Source organism: Octopus sinensis, linkage group LG8, assembly GCF_006345805.1.
Source record: "Octopus sinensis linkage group LG8, ASM634580v1, whole genome shotgun sequence".
Lineage (NCBI taxonomy): Eukaryota > Metazoa > Mollusca > Cephalopoda > Octopoda > Octopodidae > Octopus > Octopus sinensis.
In genome coordinates, this window is record NC_043004.1 from 4,812,961 (window position 1) to 4,828,070 (window position 15,110).

General features: G+C 36.7%; 1 protein-coding gene across 1 annotated transcript in view; it reads left to right on the forward strand.

Annotated features, from left to right (window-relative positions):
- LOC115215117 (tyrosine-protein kinase Abl) overlaps positions 1–15,110 on the forward strand; it is a 215,069-nt gene that overhangs the window by 184,353 nt on the left and 15,606 nt on the right. The window contains exon 2 of the mRNA XM_036505193.1: positions 2,106–2,273. Coding sequence (XP_036361086.1) covers positions 2,106–2,273 — 168 coding nt within the window. The remainder of the gene's footprint in view (positions 1–2,105; positions 2,274–15,110) is intronic.

Consider the following 15,110-nt stretch of genomic DNA (forward strand, 5'->3'; position numbering starts at 1 on the left):
CGTTCTATATTGAAGATGGCAGACTCAATTAAGCAGCTACCAGAAACCTATGTTTAAGCTGTCTTGCTACAGCTCAACACTGAAATCAACTTAATCAGTGTAATCATCTGGTAAATGACATGTTTGCTGAAATGTTGGTAAACCACCTATTCTTCCCACTCTTGGCTTCATATATACCATTTATATATATATGATCCAGTTTGTGGTTGCATTTTCTTTTTTTTTTTCTGTTTTTTCTTTCCTTTTTTTTTCTATTTAGTTATTTCATTTGGAATATTTCTTGTGATTCAATCAATAATTAACCAATATAGATGATGTGTGGGATATTGATATGTTTTCTTTTTCTGTGGTAGATATTTTGAATTTACTATTGAACTTTTTTTGAATAATTCTTCTGATTGTTTTTTTTTTTTTTTTTTGCTGAAGATTCTTGTGTATCTCTCTTGTCCTCAAGAAATGTATGAGGCAGTAGTAATTGTATTATTGCTGATGGAAGTGTTCTTTTGTTGTCATAGTGGTGATGGTAGTGGTGATAATATTGGTTGTGGAAATAGTTGTGGTTGCGATGAAGGTTGTTGTTGTTGGTAAGCCTAGATCAGCCATGACCTAGCTGTATTTTTTCCAACATAGGTTGTCAATTTGCAATACATAGATTTAAATTTTTTAAATGCTTGTGTATGATTCAGTAGATATTTTGCTACTGCTTCTAGGAAGTTAAGCGATCATGAAGTGTATATTGAAATATGAAACATCCCCACTGTCTCTGCTATATTATCCTATACCCTTTCTATATATAAAAAAGACAAAAAAAAAAAACAATAACCCTTTCTTTCATTCATTATCTCATAGTCCTATTCTATAGACAATTTAAAGAATTTAATATCATTTCTGAATTATTCCTTTGATTTGAACCAACCTTCGTTATGTTTCATATTTCTACTGGGGAGTGAAGTGTTCTGACCATCAGGCAAGTATAGGAATGGCTTGACTCCACTTCTCATGCTGATCTATGTCGCTCCTTGATAGGTCAAGTGGTCAAGTTTCCACTTGTACTACCATGGCAACTGTCACAACCACTACCTCAGTCACTGCTATCACCAACGCCACATATGAAGTATGTTTGGAGTTTCTTCATTACTTATAATTAATAGCAATTTCAAGGGTTGGAGTGGGATCATGGTGTGGTGTTCTTTGTAAACCAGGTCAGTGATATGATTTTTCACTCTCATTTAGTGCTTTCTTTTACAAAGAACTCCTAATGCTTTTGGGAAAGGTGTGAACATTACAACTTCCTTTCAGAAAGACATTTCATAGGACTCTATTTGTGAAGGAGTTACAGGTATCCCATAGAGTAATTGTCTATGTAGTCACCTGGTAGGTGACAGGTATGTAGTTTAAGTTCTTTCAGTAGGTCTATCACTCTTTCCAGCCTCATGTTGATGCTTATAATTCCTAATAACATTTTAAGTTGAGAATCTTAACGGTTAATTTGTTATAACTTTGTTAAACACTTGACTCAATTGACTTTAATATCCTCAAGCACTTACTTAATTGCATTTAAATAGTGTTGTTGGCCACATCTTGCACTCAAGTGATGGATTGGAGTTCACCATTCTAATGGATTTGTCATGAATATATTTGATTGAAATTTATATATTCCTTTTTATTATATGTAATTCCAAACTTTTGTGATAATAACTGAAAGTTCATAGGTCATTGGCATGATGATGTTTAGTATCAGGTCATACCAAATAACCGGGTCCATAATCAAAGGCATTCAAGATGTGATCATGTCTTCTTTTCCCTTTTTTCTTTTCTCAGTATGCCTTAGACCAATACCATCTTATGTATTCTTTACCTCTCAAGACTCCAGGATGTGATTTGGGAGGAGATTTGGGTGCAAGTTATGGAACCATGAAGTGGCTTCCTCATTTTGTTGATCTTTGGTATTGTTGTTGCTTTGGTTTATTTTCACTCTAAAGATATTCCTCTTCCAGATATCATTCATTGTTAGTCTGTGTTGTGAAATATCTAAAATATAACCAAACTCTTCTTCAATGTTTAGCTACATGACTGAAAGATCTTATTATTTCTCTCTTTTGCAGAAGCAATATTAAATCGTCCACTACCTGATGCACCCACTGAAGCGCTGGGTACTAAATGGATGTCCAAAGAAAATTTACTGTCCAGTCAGACTGAAGATGATCCAAACTTGTTTGTGGCTTTATATGATTTCCAGTCTGGTGGAGAAAACCAACTCAGTATTGTAAAAGGTAAGTTACTTTTTTAATGAAGATGATAAAATAGTTTTTACTTTGGTTTATCTGTTGTTCCTGTTACTTCTGATTCCTTTCATATGCTTTTCAAGATCAAAGATTGAGTTCTGATAAGTGGAAGATCTTTGCAAAACACAAATAAGACTTTCATTGAAATATTGTTCACATATAGGTGCAGGCGTGGCTGCGTGGTAAGTAGCTTGATTACCAACCACATGGTTCTGGGTTCAAATCCACTATGTGACACCTTGGGCAAGTGTCTATTACTATAGCCTTGGGCTGACCACCATTGCTTGACAACCAATGTTGGTGTGTTTATATCCCTGTAACTTAGCAGTTTGGCAAAAGAGGCAGATAGAATAAGTAGTAGGCTTACAAAGAATAAATCGTGGGGTCGATTTGTTTGACTAAAGGCAGTGCTCTGGCATGGCTGCAGTCAAATGACTGAAACAAATAAAAGAATATGTAGGCTTGTGCTTCTGTGATATGCATACAAACATCCTAGACCCTGTCTGAAAGATGATGTCAGGACTGATTCTTTAACCATTGGCTTAATGACAAACTGTTTCTTCTTGACTCTTTTAACTTTACTACAGTGTCATTACCTCTGAAACATCTTGCTGCATTCCCTTACATGCTAGTCACCTAATGCATCCATCCGTTCAGTCAATCTGAATCCACTTCTGGTTTAATAATACAAAACCTCTCATTTTAAAATGTTCATATGTGAATTAAAACCTTCCATTATAGTTTTATGTAAGGGCTTTCTGTATTTTCCAAATATCAAGTTAATAATGTTAAAGTTACTTTAATTTTGCTAAATCCCTCTTGGAATTCATTGAATCCCGGACATTGTATTTCCTTACAAATATTGTCACAAGGCAGTTATGCAAAAGAGTTACAGTGAAGATATAATACAGAGAAAGAAATGAGCAGAAATAATGGTTTATTTTTAGTGAATAGACCATGTTATTAATAATGAAAAGAGAGAAAAATGTATGACAACAATAGAACTGATTTTAAAGGTCAATGAGAAAGGAGATAAATTGAAGACATGCATGGCTGTCTGGTTAAGAAATTTGGCTTCACAGTCACATAGTTCTGAGTTTGGTTCTACTGTGTTGCATCTTGGGAAGGTGTCTTATATCATAACCTTAGGTTGCATTCAAGACTTGTAAGTGAAATTACGTGAACAATAATTGTATTGAATCCTATCAGTCATACAATTTAGCATTATCTATTTCTTTATTACCCACAAGGGGCTAAACATAGAGAGGACAAACAAACGGACTAAGTCGATTACATCGACCCCCAGTGCGTAACTGGTACTTAATTTATCGACCCCGAAAGGATGAAGGGCAAAGTCGACCTCGGCGGAATTTGAACTCAGAACGTAACGACAGACGAAATACGGCTACGCATTTCGCCCGGCGTGCTAACGGTTCTGCCAGCTCGCCGCCTTATGCCAATTTAGCATTATCATTTGGTCCTTGAGTATCTTTAGTGGAGTCTACTCTATTGCAAACATTTGGACCATGTCTTCAGCCTCAGAATAACAAATGAGTCATGATTTCTTGCCTTCCTCTCAATCAGTCAATGAAGCCCCCCCCCCCAAACAAAATAGTATTGGTGCTTCCCTTTCCACTTTCACCAAAATTCATAGATTAAAGAAAAAAAAAAAAAGAAATCTTTTGTGTTGAAGATTGGAATGAAATGACTAGGTGTCTGATATTGAACCTGTTATCTTTTTTTGGTGATAGTAGTTTTGGGTATTGAAAGCAAACACACACACACATGTACACAGAATAGATAGACAGACAGACAGAGAATTATAGTTTATTTATTGAAACCAATTGACATAGACTTTTAAATTTGTATAAAGAAAAAGCACACACACTCATATAAACAAATACAGAGAGAGAGAGAGGGAGGAGTTAGAGGCATATTTCCAGCAATCAAAGTCATTTAATACATCTTAATGCTTCTCTCTCTTTCTGCCTGTCTCTCTTCCCACAATTTTTCTGCTCTCTGTGCCAAAATCTAAATTCACTGTCAGTTCTACTTAGTCAAAGATATGCAGAAATCCATAGTGAAATTTAAAAAAAACAAAAATTCCTATTTTCCACATTTCGTCAATATTTCAGTAGCCAGCTTATACATATAGTGAAGCAGGAAGTTAAACAAAGTTTAGTAGTTGTGATTACAAGTTGTTTACTAGAGTAAAATTTCCATGGTACTAAAGGATCCTGAGAAGAAAGCCTGTTGAATTTATGACATTAAAGAGGCCGGGCCAAAATGGCTGTACCAAAATGTCTCCTACCCATTGAAGATGACAATAGCTGAAGCAAGTACATTACCTCCAAATAAGAGAGAATTGTATTTCAGTAGCTGCTATTGTACCTTTGATGTTTTAAAAATGCATGGAAATGGGAGTTTTTAAAAAAAAGCTGCAGTAAATACTAAGTCTAGCTACTAAATATACTTAGTTAAGAACTATCTTGCATAAGTATATTGCAGGTTATGTTTTTGATGATTCACTATTGAAATAAACTTAATCTGAGTCGGTGTAGTAGTTATTGAAGTATTAGTACCAATAGCAGCCTTTGAAGTCTTCATTGTCAGTTACATTCTATCTGTCTATCTAGGTCATCTTTGTATTTCATCTTTCTGTGATTGATAGCTAATCAACAACATACCAGAACTGGGTAGATTGATCTTGTTGTTGTAGTGCATTGGGTACAGCATGATTAACTGAATAGATGTCTTACATAACACTGAGTTTTGAAATTGAAAACACTGCTACTCAGAAGCCATGTGTTGCCAGACTATACAGTGCTCTTTATGGGCCTACTTAATATAATGCTCCTTATGAGCCTACTTAGTACATAAGAGAGGTGCTTTCAATTAAAGTTTAAAATATTTAAAATATTCCAGTGACCATATTGCATACACTCAAGCTACATCACTGTAAGACAACTTGGTTCAATGTGTGTGAATCTTTTATCGTCATTTAGTGTCCATTTTCCTTGCTGGCATGAGGTTGAACAGTTTGACAGGATCTGGCAAGCCACAGGGCTGCATCATGCCCAATGTCAGCTTTGTCATGTTTTCTATGTCTGGATGCCCCTCCTTAAGTCAACCTCTTAAACACATACACACACAGCCTTTTCTTTCTTTATTGGTTTCAGTCTTTGGATTACAGCCATATTTGAGCACAACTTTCAATAGTTTAGTCATAAAATGCACTATTAAGAGAAACACATATATAACAAGAGCCAGGAAAGACAATCTTGTATAATGTTTTCCCCACTTGCTAGAAATGACAACCATATAACCTTCACATTACATCGTAACATCTATATAAAAAAAAGAAAAATCAATAAAAATAGGATGGCTGTAGCTCGAATACCTTTGATCATAGTATAAGACTGCTGGATCATGGCAGACCTGGGGCTGAAGAACAACATTGATCATGTAATGTAAATAAATAAATTTGACAGAAACAAATAAATTTTTGTTAAATTTCTGTCATTTCTAGTTTCTTAAAAGTTGTCATCAGTTTCCTTCTCCTCCTCCTCCTCATTGTTGTTGGTGTCATCATCATCATCATCATCTCTACATGCAGCTCATTACCTCATTTAAAATGTTCTTTGACCTACCTGTTGCTGTTGTCACCTTCCTGTCAACTTGAAGCACATATTCATTGACATATTAACTGCCTCATTTATATATTACCTGCATTTCAGCAATGGAATAATCAACTACTGTATACATTGCTGCCACTCTTTTGATATCAAGATTAGTAAATAATTTTGGCAATTGCCCTGGAAATGTCAACTGCATGATAGCAGCAGGATTTTATATGACTTGTGATCAAAACTATTGACTAGAAATCTGTTAATCTCTCAAAGTTTATGAAGCAACAACCCAAATATGTTGGATTAATCGCAACTGTTTTAAGCTTGAATTGGGGTTATCTATAGTATTTTAGAAGCCTGGCCATAACTTGATGAAATGCAGATAATACATTAATACCTTTCCTTTCAATCACGTTCTTGAACCTGTTTAATCAAAGTTTTGCAAATCCAGGACTGCATTTAGCAGTTATCTTTGAAAGACCAGTTCTTCTTCTATGTGGGTTATTTCTTCCTTTGATATATTTTTTATTTTTACTGATGATCTGTTGGAGGCCAATGTGATTTACAATGTAAAAAAAAAAATTGACATAAACATGTGGTTAAGAAATTCACTTTACGACCATGGCTGTGTGGTTGAGAAGCTGTCTTCCTGGCCATCTGATCTTCGGTTCTCCTTCTGAGTAGCACTTTGAACAAGTGATTTCTACTATAGCCCTGGGCCGACCAAAGCCTTGCCAGTGATTTGGTAGACAGAAACAGAAAGAAGCCCATCCCCTATATATCTGTATGTAATGTTTTGTGTGTGTGTGTGTGTACGTACCCCTGTCTTGATATCATGTGATGTTTGTAAGCGAAAATAGGTGAGGGCTGACAACAAGAAGGGCAGCTGGCCATAGAAAATCTGCCTCAACGAATTTTGTTTAGCCCATGCAAACATGGAAAAGTGGATACTAAATGATGATGATGATGATGATGATGAGCTATTAAGTTCTGGTGTGAAACCCACTTTGTGACACCTTTGGCAAATGTCTTCTATTCTAGCCTCAGATTGATTAATGTCTTGCGAGCCACATTAGGTTGACAAACTGTGAAGACGCCTGCTGTATGCATGTGAGTGCGTACCAGTCTGAACATAAGGCTGGAGTTGAAATTATTTAAAAAAAAAACAAAACAAAAACAAAAAGCATCAGTATAGTTGTAGTTAGATGACTAGAACCAGCAACCGAAGAAAAGAACACTTTATAATGATGTATTTATGTGCAATGTTCTAGGTTAGACCCACAAACACCTGCCTCACATACCTAGTAGCAAAGTTGTTAAAGAGAGAGAGAGAGAGAGAGAGAGAGAGAGAGAGAGAGAGAGAGAGAGAGAGAGAGGAGAGGGAGGACGGAAAAGAGAAATGGTTTTGTGGTGGGTGTTTGACTTGCAAGTTGGTACTTTACAATGCCAAAACCAAATTTTCTTCATATATGCACACACGTGTGCCCCTCCGCACATAAACCTCTCCCACCTCCAATCTAAGCAATGTGGAAATCTACCATTACTGAAACTGCATCACTAAAACGCTGCAAACTCTCTCTCTCTAAAACAATTTATAATAGTGTTTATATTATTATACTTATGCAAATAAAATTTGCAGATATCGATAATACATCATCTCCAACTAAAATGAGGTTAACATTGCTAGAAAGCAATCAGCGATGTATTTATGGGAATCAACAGATAAAACACACTTAAATCAACAGATAATACATACTTGTCAATAGTAAAATAAACATTCAAAACAACTTCTTTTTATTATTGTCGTACTATGTAACAAACTGAGATATTATCTCATCAGTGCTGCTTGTTTTATAGACATTTACTGCTTACATTAGAAATCTAGTTCACCTTGAGGAGAAATTTGTGACTTGAAACTTTAAAAGTATATGTTGACATAGCCCTCACTAGGTTCTGCATAGCACATTGGGCAAGTGTCTTCTACTGTAGTTTTGGTTTACCCAATTACTTGTTAATCAATTTGAGTGGCTGGAAATTTTGTGAGAAGTGTAAAATAATGCTTCACTTTATGTTGAAGGTTAAGCAATTTGATAAGTTACTGGTAAGACAACAGCATTTCATTTTGTAACCACAATATAGTACTAAGTATATTATAAGTTTATCAGTCATACTGTCTTACTGTGTATTAACAATTCTATTATTCCATTTTTAGGGTTATCTCTCTTTTACTTGTTTCAGTCATTTGACTGAGGCCATGCTGGAGTACCGCCTTTAGTTGATCAAATTGATCCTAAGACTTATTCTTTGTAAGCCTAGTACTTATTCTATTGGTCTTTTGCCGAATTGCTAAGTTACGGGGACATAAACACACCAGCATCAGTTGTCAAGCGATGTTGGGGGGAGAAACACAGACACACAAACATATACACATACATACATACATACATACATACATACATATATACTACGAGCTTCTTTCAGTTTCCGTCTACCACTCACAAGGCTTTGGTCAGCCCAAGGCTATAGTAGAAGACATTTGCTCAAGGTGCCATGCAGTGGCACTGAACCCAGAACCATGTGATTGGTAAGCAACCTACTTACCACACAGCCACTCCTACGCCTATTAGATTTTCTAATCTAATTCAGAGACAAGTGTCATAACTTAAATAAGTAAAAATCATTGGTTACATTGATGTGGGTTCTAGTTGATCCAATCAACAGAACATCTTGCTCGTGAAATTAGTGTGCAAGTGGCTGAGTACTCCTCAAACATGTGTACCCTTAATATACTTTTCTGGGAGATCCATTGACATGCAAAAATGTGACAAGGCTGGCCCTTTGAAATGCATGTTCTACTCATTTTTGCCAGCTAAGTGGACTGGAGCAATATGAAATAAAGTGCCCTGCTTAAGGACACAACACTGCCAGGAATCAAACTCATGACCTTATAATCCTGAGCCAAATACCCTAACCACTAAGCCACACACCTTCACTGAACATAACCTTAAAAAATTATTATACTTAGACCATTTGCTCCTTATGGAGCAGAAGTCATCAGTGACTTTTCTCCACTGTTTTTAACTCTGGTCTGTCTTTTGTTCTTATAGGTCTTGTTGGCTTTGAATTGTCATTGATGCTTCTGTAACTTAGCTTTTCCCAGGCAGGGTTGTTGGCTCTATGCAAACCCATTTTTATGTTGGGGAAGAGGTCCATATTAGTCTGGCCTGTATCCTTTGTCCTTTCCAGCATGGAAGGTCTTACCAAGAGCTTGTGCTTGACTAGCATAGTTCAAGATCACTGAGGCATACAAGCCACTGCAACAAGACTGGATCTTGTGGTGGCATTCAATAAATAGAGGCTGATAAAGTAAGTGTGAAGCTGAAATGAATACTGAGATCGATAAGTAGTCTATTAGAATTCCTTTGAAGGCATTGCTCTAACATGGCTGCCATCCAATGACTGAAACCATTTAAAGAATAATGGTAAGTGCATGAACTTGAAAATTTTAAAAATAAATATATATAACATATATGACAGAGCTGTGTGTTGTGTTCTTGAGCAAGACACTTTATTTCATGTTGCTGCAGTGCACTCAATTGTAGAAATGAGTTGCGATATCACTGGTGCCAAGCTGTATCAGCCTTTTCCTTGGATAACATCAGTGGCTTGGAGAGAGGTAGCTGGTATGGAGGGTAACTTTTTAGGTGCAAGCCCATGGTCATTCATGACCAAAGGGGGGTCTTTTACATTCCTACACCCCTACCTACCTTCCCACCCACCTACCTAATCCCACTTGCCTATATATAGGTGCAGGCATGACTGTGTGGTAAGAAGCTTGCTTCCCAACCACATGGTTTCGGGTTCAGTTCCACTGTGTGGTACTTCAGGCAAGTGCCTTCTACTATAGGCTTGGGCTGACTGAAACCATGTGAGTGGATTTGATAGACAGAAACTGAAAGAAGCCCTTCATATATATATATATATATATATATATATCTATTATATATATATTATAATATTTATATATGTATATTATATATATATATATATATATGTATATATATATATGTATATATATATATGTATATATATATATATATATATATGATATATATATATTTTATTATATATGTATTATATATATATGTTATATATGTATATATAATATTATGTATATATATGTATATATATATGTGTATATATATGTGTAGTATATATGTATCTGTATTATATATAGGTATATATATATATGTATATAATATATGTATATATTATATATGTATATATATTATGTATATGTATATATGATATGTATATATATATATGTATATATATATATGTATATATAATATGTATATGTATTATATATATGTATATATATATAGTATATGTGTGTGTGTGTGTGTTTGTGTATGTGTCTCTGTATTTGTCCCCCAATCACTTCTTGACAACTCATGCTGGTGTGCTTACATTTCCCTTAACTTAGCGGTTTGGCCTAAGAGACTGATAGAATAAGTACTAGGTGTAAAAAATAAGTCCTGGGGTTGATTTGTTTGACTAAAATCCTCCAAGGCAGTGCTCCAGCATGGCTGCAGTCAAGTGGCTGAAACGAATAAAAGAATATAAATATATGTATATATGTGTATATCAAAATCAAATCAAACAAAATCAAAATAGATGAACATCAATGGAATTTGTATCCTTGTGGTACCAGTGCCGGTGGCACACAAGAAAACCATCCGAACGTGGCCGTAGCCAGTACCGCACCGACTGGCATCCATGCTGTGGGCACGTAACAATCACCATCCAATCGTGGCCGATCGCCAGCCTAATCTGGCTCCTGTGTCGGTGGCACATAAAAAACACCATCCGAGCGTGGTCGTCTGCTAGCCTTGTCTGGCACCTGTGTCGGTGGCACATAAAAACACCATCCGAGCGTGGCCGTTCACCAGCCTCGTCTGGCACCTGTGTCGGTGGCACATAAAACACCATCCGAGCGTGGTCATCTGCTAGCCTTGTCTGGCACGTGTCGGTGGCACATAAAAACACCATCCGAGCGTGGCCGTTCGCCAGCTTGTCTGGCTGGCACATAAAAACACCATCCGAGCGTGGCCGTTCGCCAGCCTCGTCTGGCACCTGTGTCGGTGGCACATAAAATCACCCACTACACTCTCGGAGTGGTTGGCATTAGGAAGGGCATCCAGCTGTAGAAACACTGCCAGATCTGACTGGCCTGGTGCAGCCTTCGGGCTCCCCAGACCCCAGTTGAACCGTCCAACCCATGCTAGCATGGAAAGTGGACGTTAAATGATGATGATGATGATATATATATATATAAAAGAGATAATGGTGTCATTGAGACCCAAAGGTGTCAGGTAATGCTGAATAAGTGCTATAGACAGACCATAGTTAAGTTCCAGATTCGGTAATATTGTGAATACAGGGTTCAATGTTGGTTCTATGTCAGCGTGTGTATATATGAATTTTTTGCGTAATAAGATAAAAAAACCAAGGCTGTATAGATATTAGAGCATTTATAGATAGAAGGTCGTACAGCTGTTTCTAGGATATTAATTAATAATATCCCTATTTGTATCACATCGAAACTAACTATGACTTAATTTTTCTTCTCACACTGTCTTCGATGAAGGGATATTATTAATTCATATCCTAGAAGCAGCTGTAAGACCTTCTATCTGTAAATGCTCTGTTATCTATACAGCCTTGGTCTTTATCTCATTACGCAAAAAATTCATATATATATATATCTAGAACATAAAAGTTTGGTGAAGTTTGATTTTATGTACTTGCCACTATGTTGTTCTCTCTAGCGGCAGTATTTAGATAAAGACATTACCTGAACACTACTATCAGTAGTGAAGTATCTGATAATCAAATTTATTTACTTGAAATAAAAGTGCACTTTGCTACTCTGGTATTGAGTACTCTTCTTTCTATAAGCCATGCACTGCTATTGCTGTTGCTCTCTGTTTTCACAGAACACACACGTGTGCATGCACACATACACACACACACGTGCGTGTGTGCGTGCGTGTGCACACACACATACCATCACATGCTCTGGGACATAAACATGAAGAGAAAATGGAGAAAACCCGATGAGGACTAGTAGGCAAGCTATCTAAACTGAATTGCACTTCAGTGTGTGAGTTGTTCAATGAACTGCTTTGCTATGTTGTCCTCTTTTTCCAATACAGAGATTACCATTACAAGTACAAGTTAGACTGTCCTGATACTAACCTGCAGTTCTGATTGTTAATAGAACTTAGTAATATTATTAGTATAAGACATTGTGAAGATGGTATTATAGAGAGCCAGCACAGATACTTTTATGTCACTGAATTTACTTATTTTTTCATCCATTAAGTGATCAAAAATTAACGATAATCTACTAGAGACTGATTCAATTAACTTTCCTTCATTTCCATTGCTATCACCACTGTCTTCTTTGTTACTACTTTGTGTTGAGGATAGAAACTATTCCTGCTGTATTATAGCAACAATTTAACTGAAACAAGTATCACTTGGCATTGTACTGAGAATTGATCCAATCAACTTTACTCCTTCTCCATAATTTGTGGCCTTGTACAACTAATTCATCATCATCATCATCATTATTGAGTGAGAGAGCAGTGCTTGCCATCAAAGTGACACTGGGGTAAAATATACAAAACCCAATATACCCATCATGACTACCTGTCCGATAAGGGTACACCAGGCACATGCATCACAACCATATGTGCACGACATATTGATCTCATAATAGAGAAACAGAATATGACCTTGCAGGTGGGGCCCGGTTAGAATTTTCCTCAGGTTGAGTAGCCCATCTCACTCAAAAGGTCTCTGAATAACAGTTGTTTAAGGATGTTGAACAAAAGACCCATGCTTCAAAACGCTAAAGAATTCCTCTCAACACATGGCTATGATGCTCCTCCACTACTGCTCATGATCAGAGATGCACAAATCATCAGCCACTACGGGATATGCTCAACTGGTTAAGGCCAAACAACTGACAAGCAAATCCGTGGTATTGAGCAGAATATTTATTGTAGTCCATCTCTTAAACCAAGACAAAATAATGTACATGATAACACTTCCAATAAGTTAAGATGAGAAGCCACGAGAGCCACTGCCTGGTACTGCATCAGGGCATTCATCATCATCATCATCATCATTGTTATTATTATTATTATTATTATTATTATAATTATTATTATTATTATTATTAAAGGCTTGTAGAATTTGTAGAATCAGGGAATCATCAAACAAAATCTTCTACAACTTGCAGTAGTTTCCTCCAAAATTGTGTGATCATTGTCATTTCCAAAGCTGTTTTAAGGGATCATAACTTTAAACATGGGAGATTCTGAATTTAGTATTAGGGATAAAATAGACTATCTGCTTTTTTTTTTTTTGTCCTTAACCATAAAAAAAAAAATCTGTGTATTCATTATTCTATGTTATCATTAGTTGGAAGACTGAACTTTAGATATCTTGCATAAGTAATTGTGAAACTAAGAATATTTATAACTGGTTGGACAGCCACTGCATTTTAATATCAATCCCCACTTCCAGCACTGAAGCAGAAGTGGCACATACTTCTCAGCTGTGAAGACTAAGACAACCATGGACTTTGCTGGGGAGACATCACATAATGTTGTTGGCAAAGTTTCAATTCATTAATCCTCAAACTAATTAACCTAAATAGACGAATTATTTCTTTTAGTTTCTTGTCTTCTTATGTCCAAAAATAGACAGCAGCCTTCATACAATATGATCTACTGCTATACAGTTTCTATAGCGACATGTATTAGCTGCAGAGCAGTGAGTACTTCAGCTCTGATCAACTACTGACTCTTTATAAAGCTCACGAGGAACTTGAATATTGCTCCTACATTTGGGATGGTGTTCTCAAGCATTTTTTATCTAAGGACCTCTTTGATTTCTATTTTGCTTGGGTGGACCCTCTGTCATCATTCCATGTTTAAAGAATCTTATTTATGTGTTTAGAATGAGATCATCACCATCACCGTTTAATGCTTGTTGTCTGTGCTGGCATGGATTGGATGGTGTGACTAGAGCTGGCAAGCTGGGAGTGTATGCGTGTGTGTGTGTGTGTAGGGGGGGGGGGCTGCACCAGACTCCAGTCTGATTTGGCATGGTTTCTATTGTTGGGTGCCCCTCCTAACACCAACAACTTCACAGAATGTGCAGGGTGCTTTTATGTGGCACCACACAGACGCTTTTACGTGGTGCTGTACAGGTGCTTTTACATGATGTTGCATGGGAGATATTAGGAATTGTATAAAAAAAAAGTTTTAATATTTGGTGTACTGTAGAAGTATAAGTAATTTATTACACATAAATTTTAACAACAAAATCTTATATGGACCCCTAAGGTCATGTGAACCCTGTTTGAGGTCCACTGCCCTTCACAAACAACATCCCAGACCCATCATATAAAGGGCTAATTTGAATGCCTGACAAATAACCACTCTTTAAAACATTACACCCCCTAGCTCACAGACTCATTATCTCCTTATTTTTCTTCTACTTTTGTGACTACAATAGTCTCAAGTCCTTGGAGTCGGCTAATTACATATCATCTCCACCCTGGCCCATCCCACAAACTAAACTCGCCTCCTTTTGACACTCAGACAATATCTCACCCTACACCCACACTATTTGCAATTATTTCATCCCAGAATTCTATGGAATTTCCTCCTGCTCATGTTTCACCTGCAAGCTTTAAGAGTAATGTTCAACAGGCACAGGTATGGCAGTGTTGTAAGAAGTTTACTTCCTAACCTCATGGTTCCCGGTTCTGTCCCACTATGTGGCACCTATACACTTCCACTATAGTCTCGGGCCGACCAAAGCCTGGTGAGTGGACTTGGTTGAAGAAACTGAGAGAAGCCTGTTGTATGTATGTGTGTGTGTGTGTTTGTCCCCCCACCACATCTTGACAGCTGATGTTGGTGTGTTTACATCCCTGTACCATAGCAGTTTGGCAAAATAGACGGATAGAATAAGTACCAGTATTTAAAAAGAAAAAAAAGTACTGGGGTTGATTCATTCGACTAAAATTCTTCAAGGTAGTGCCCCAGCATGGCCACACTCTAATGACTGAACCAAGTGAAAGATGAAAGATTACAGTTTGAACATCTGTATC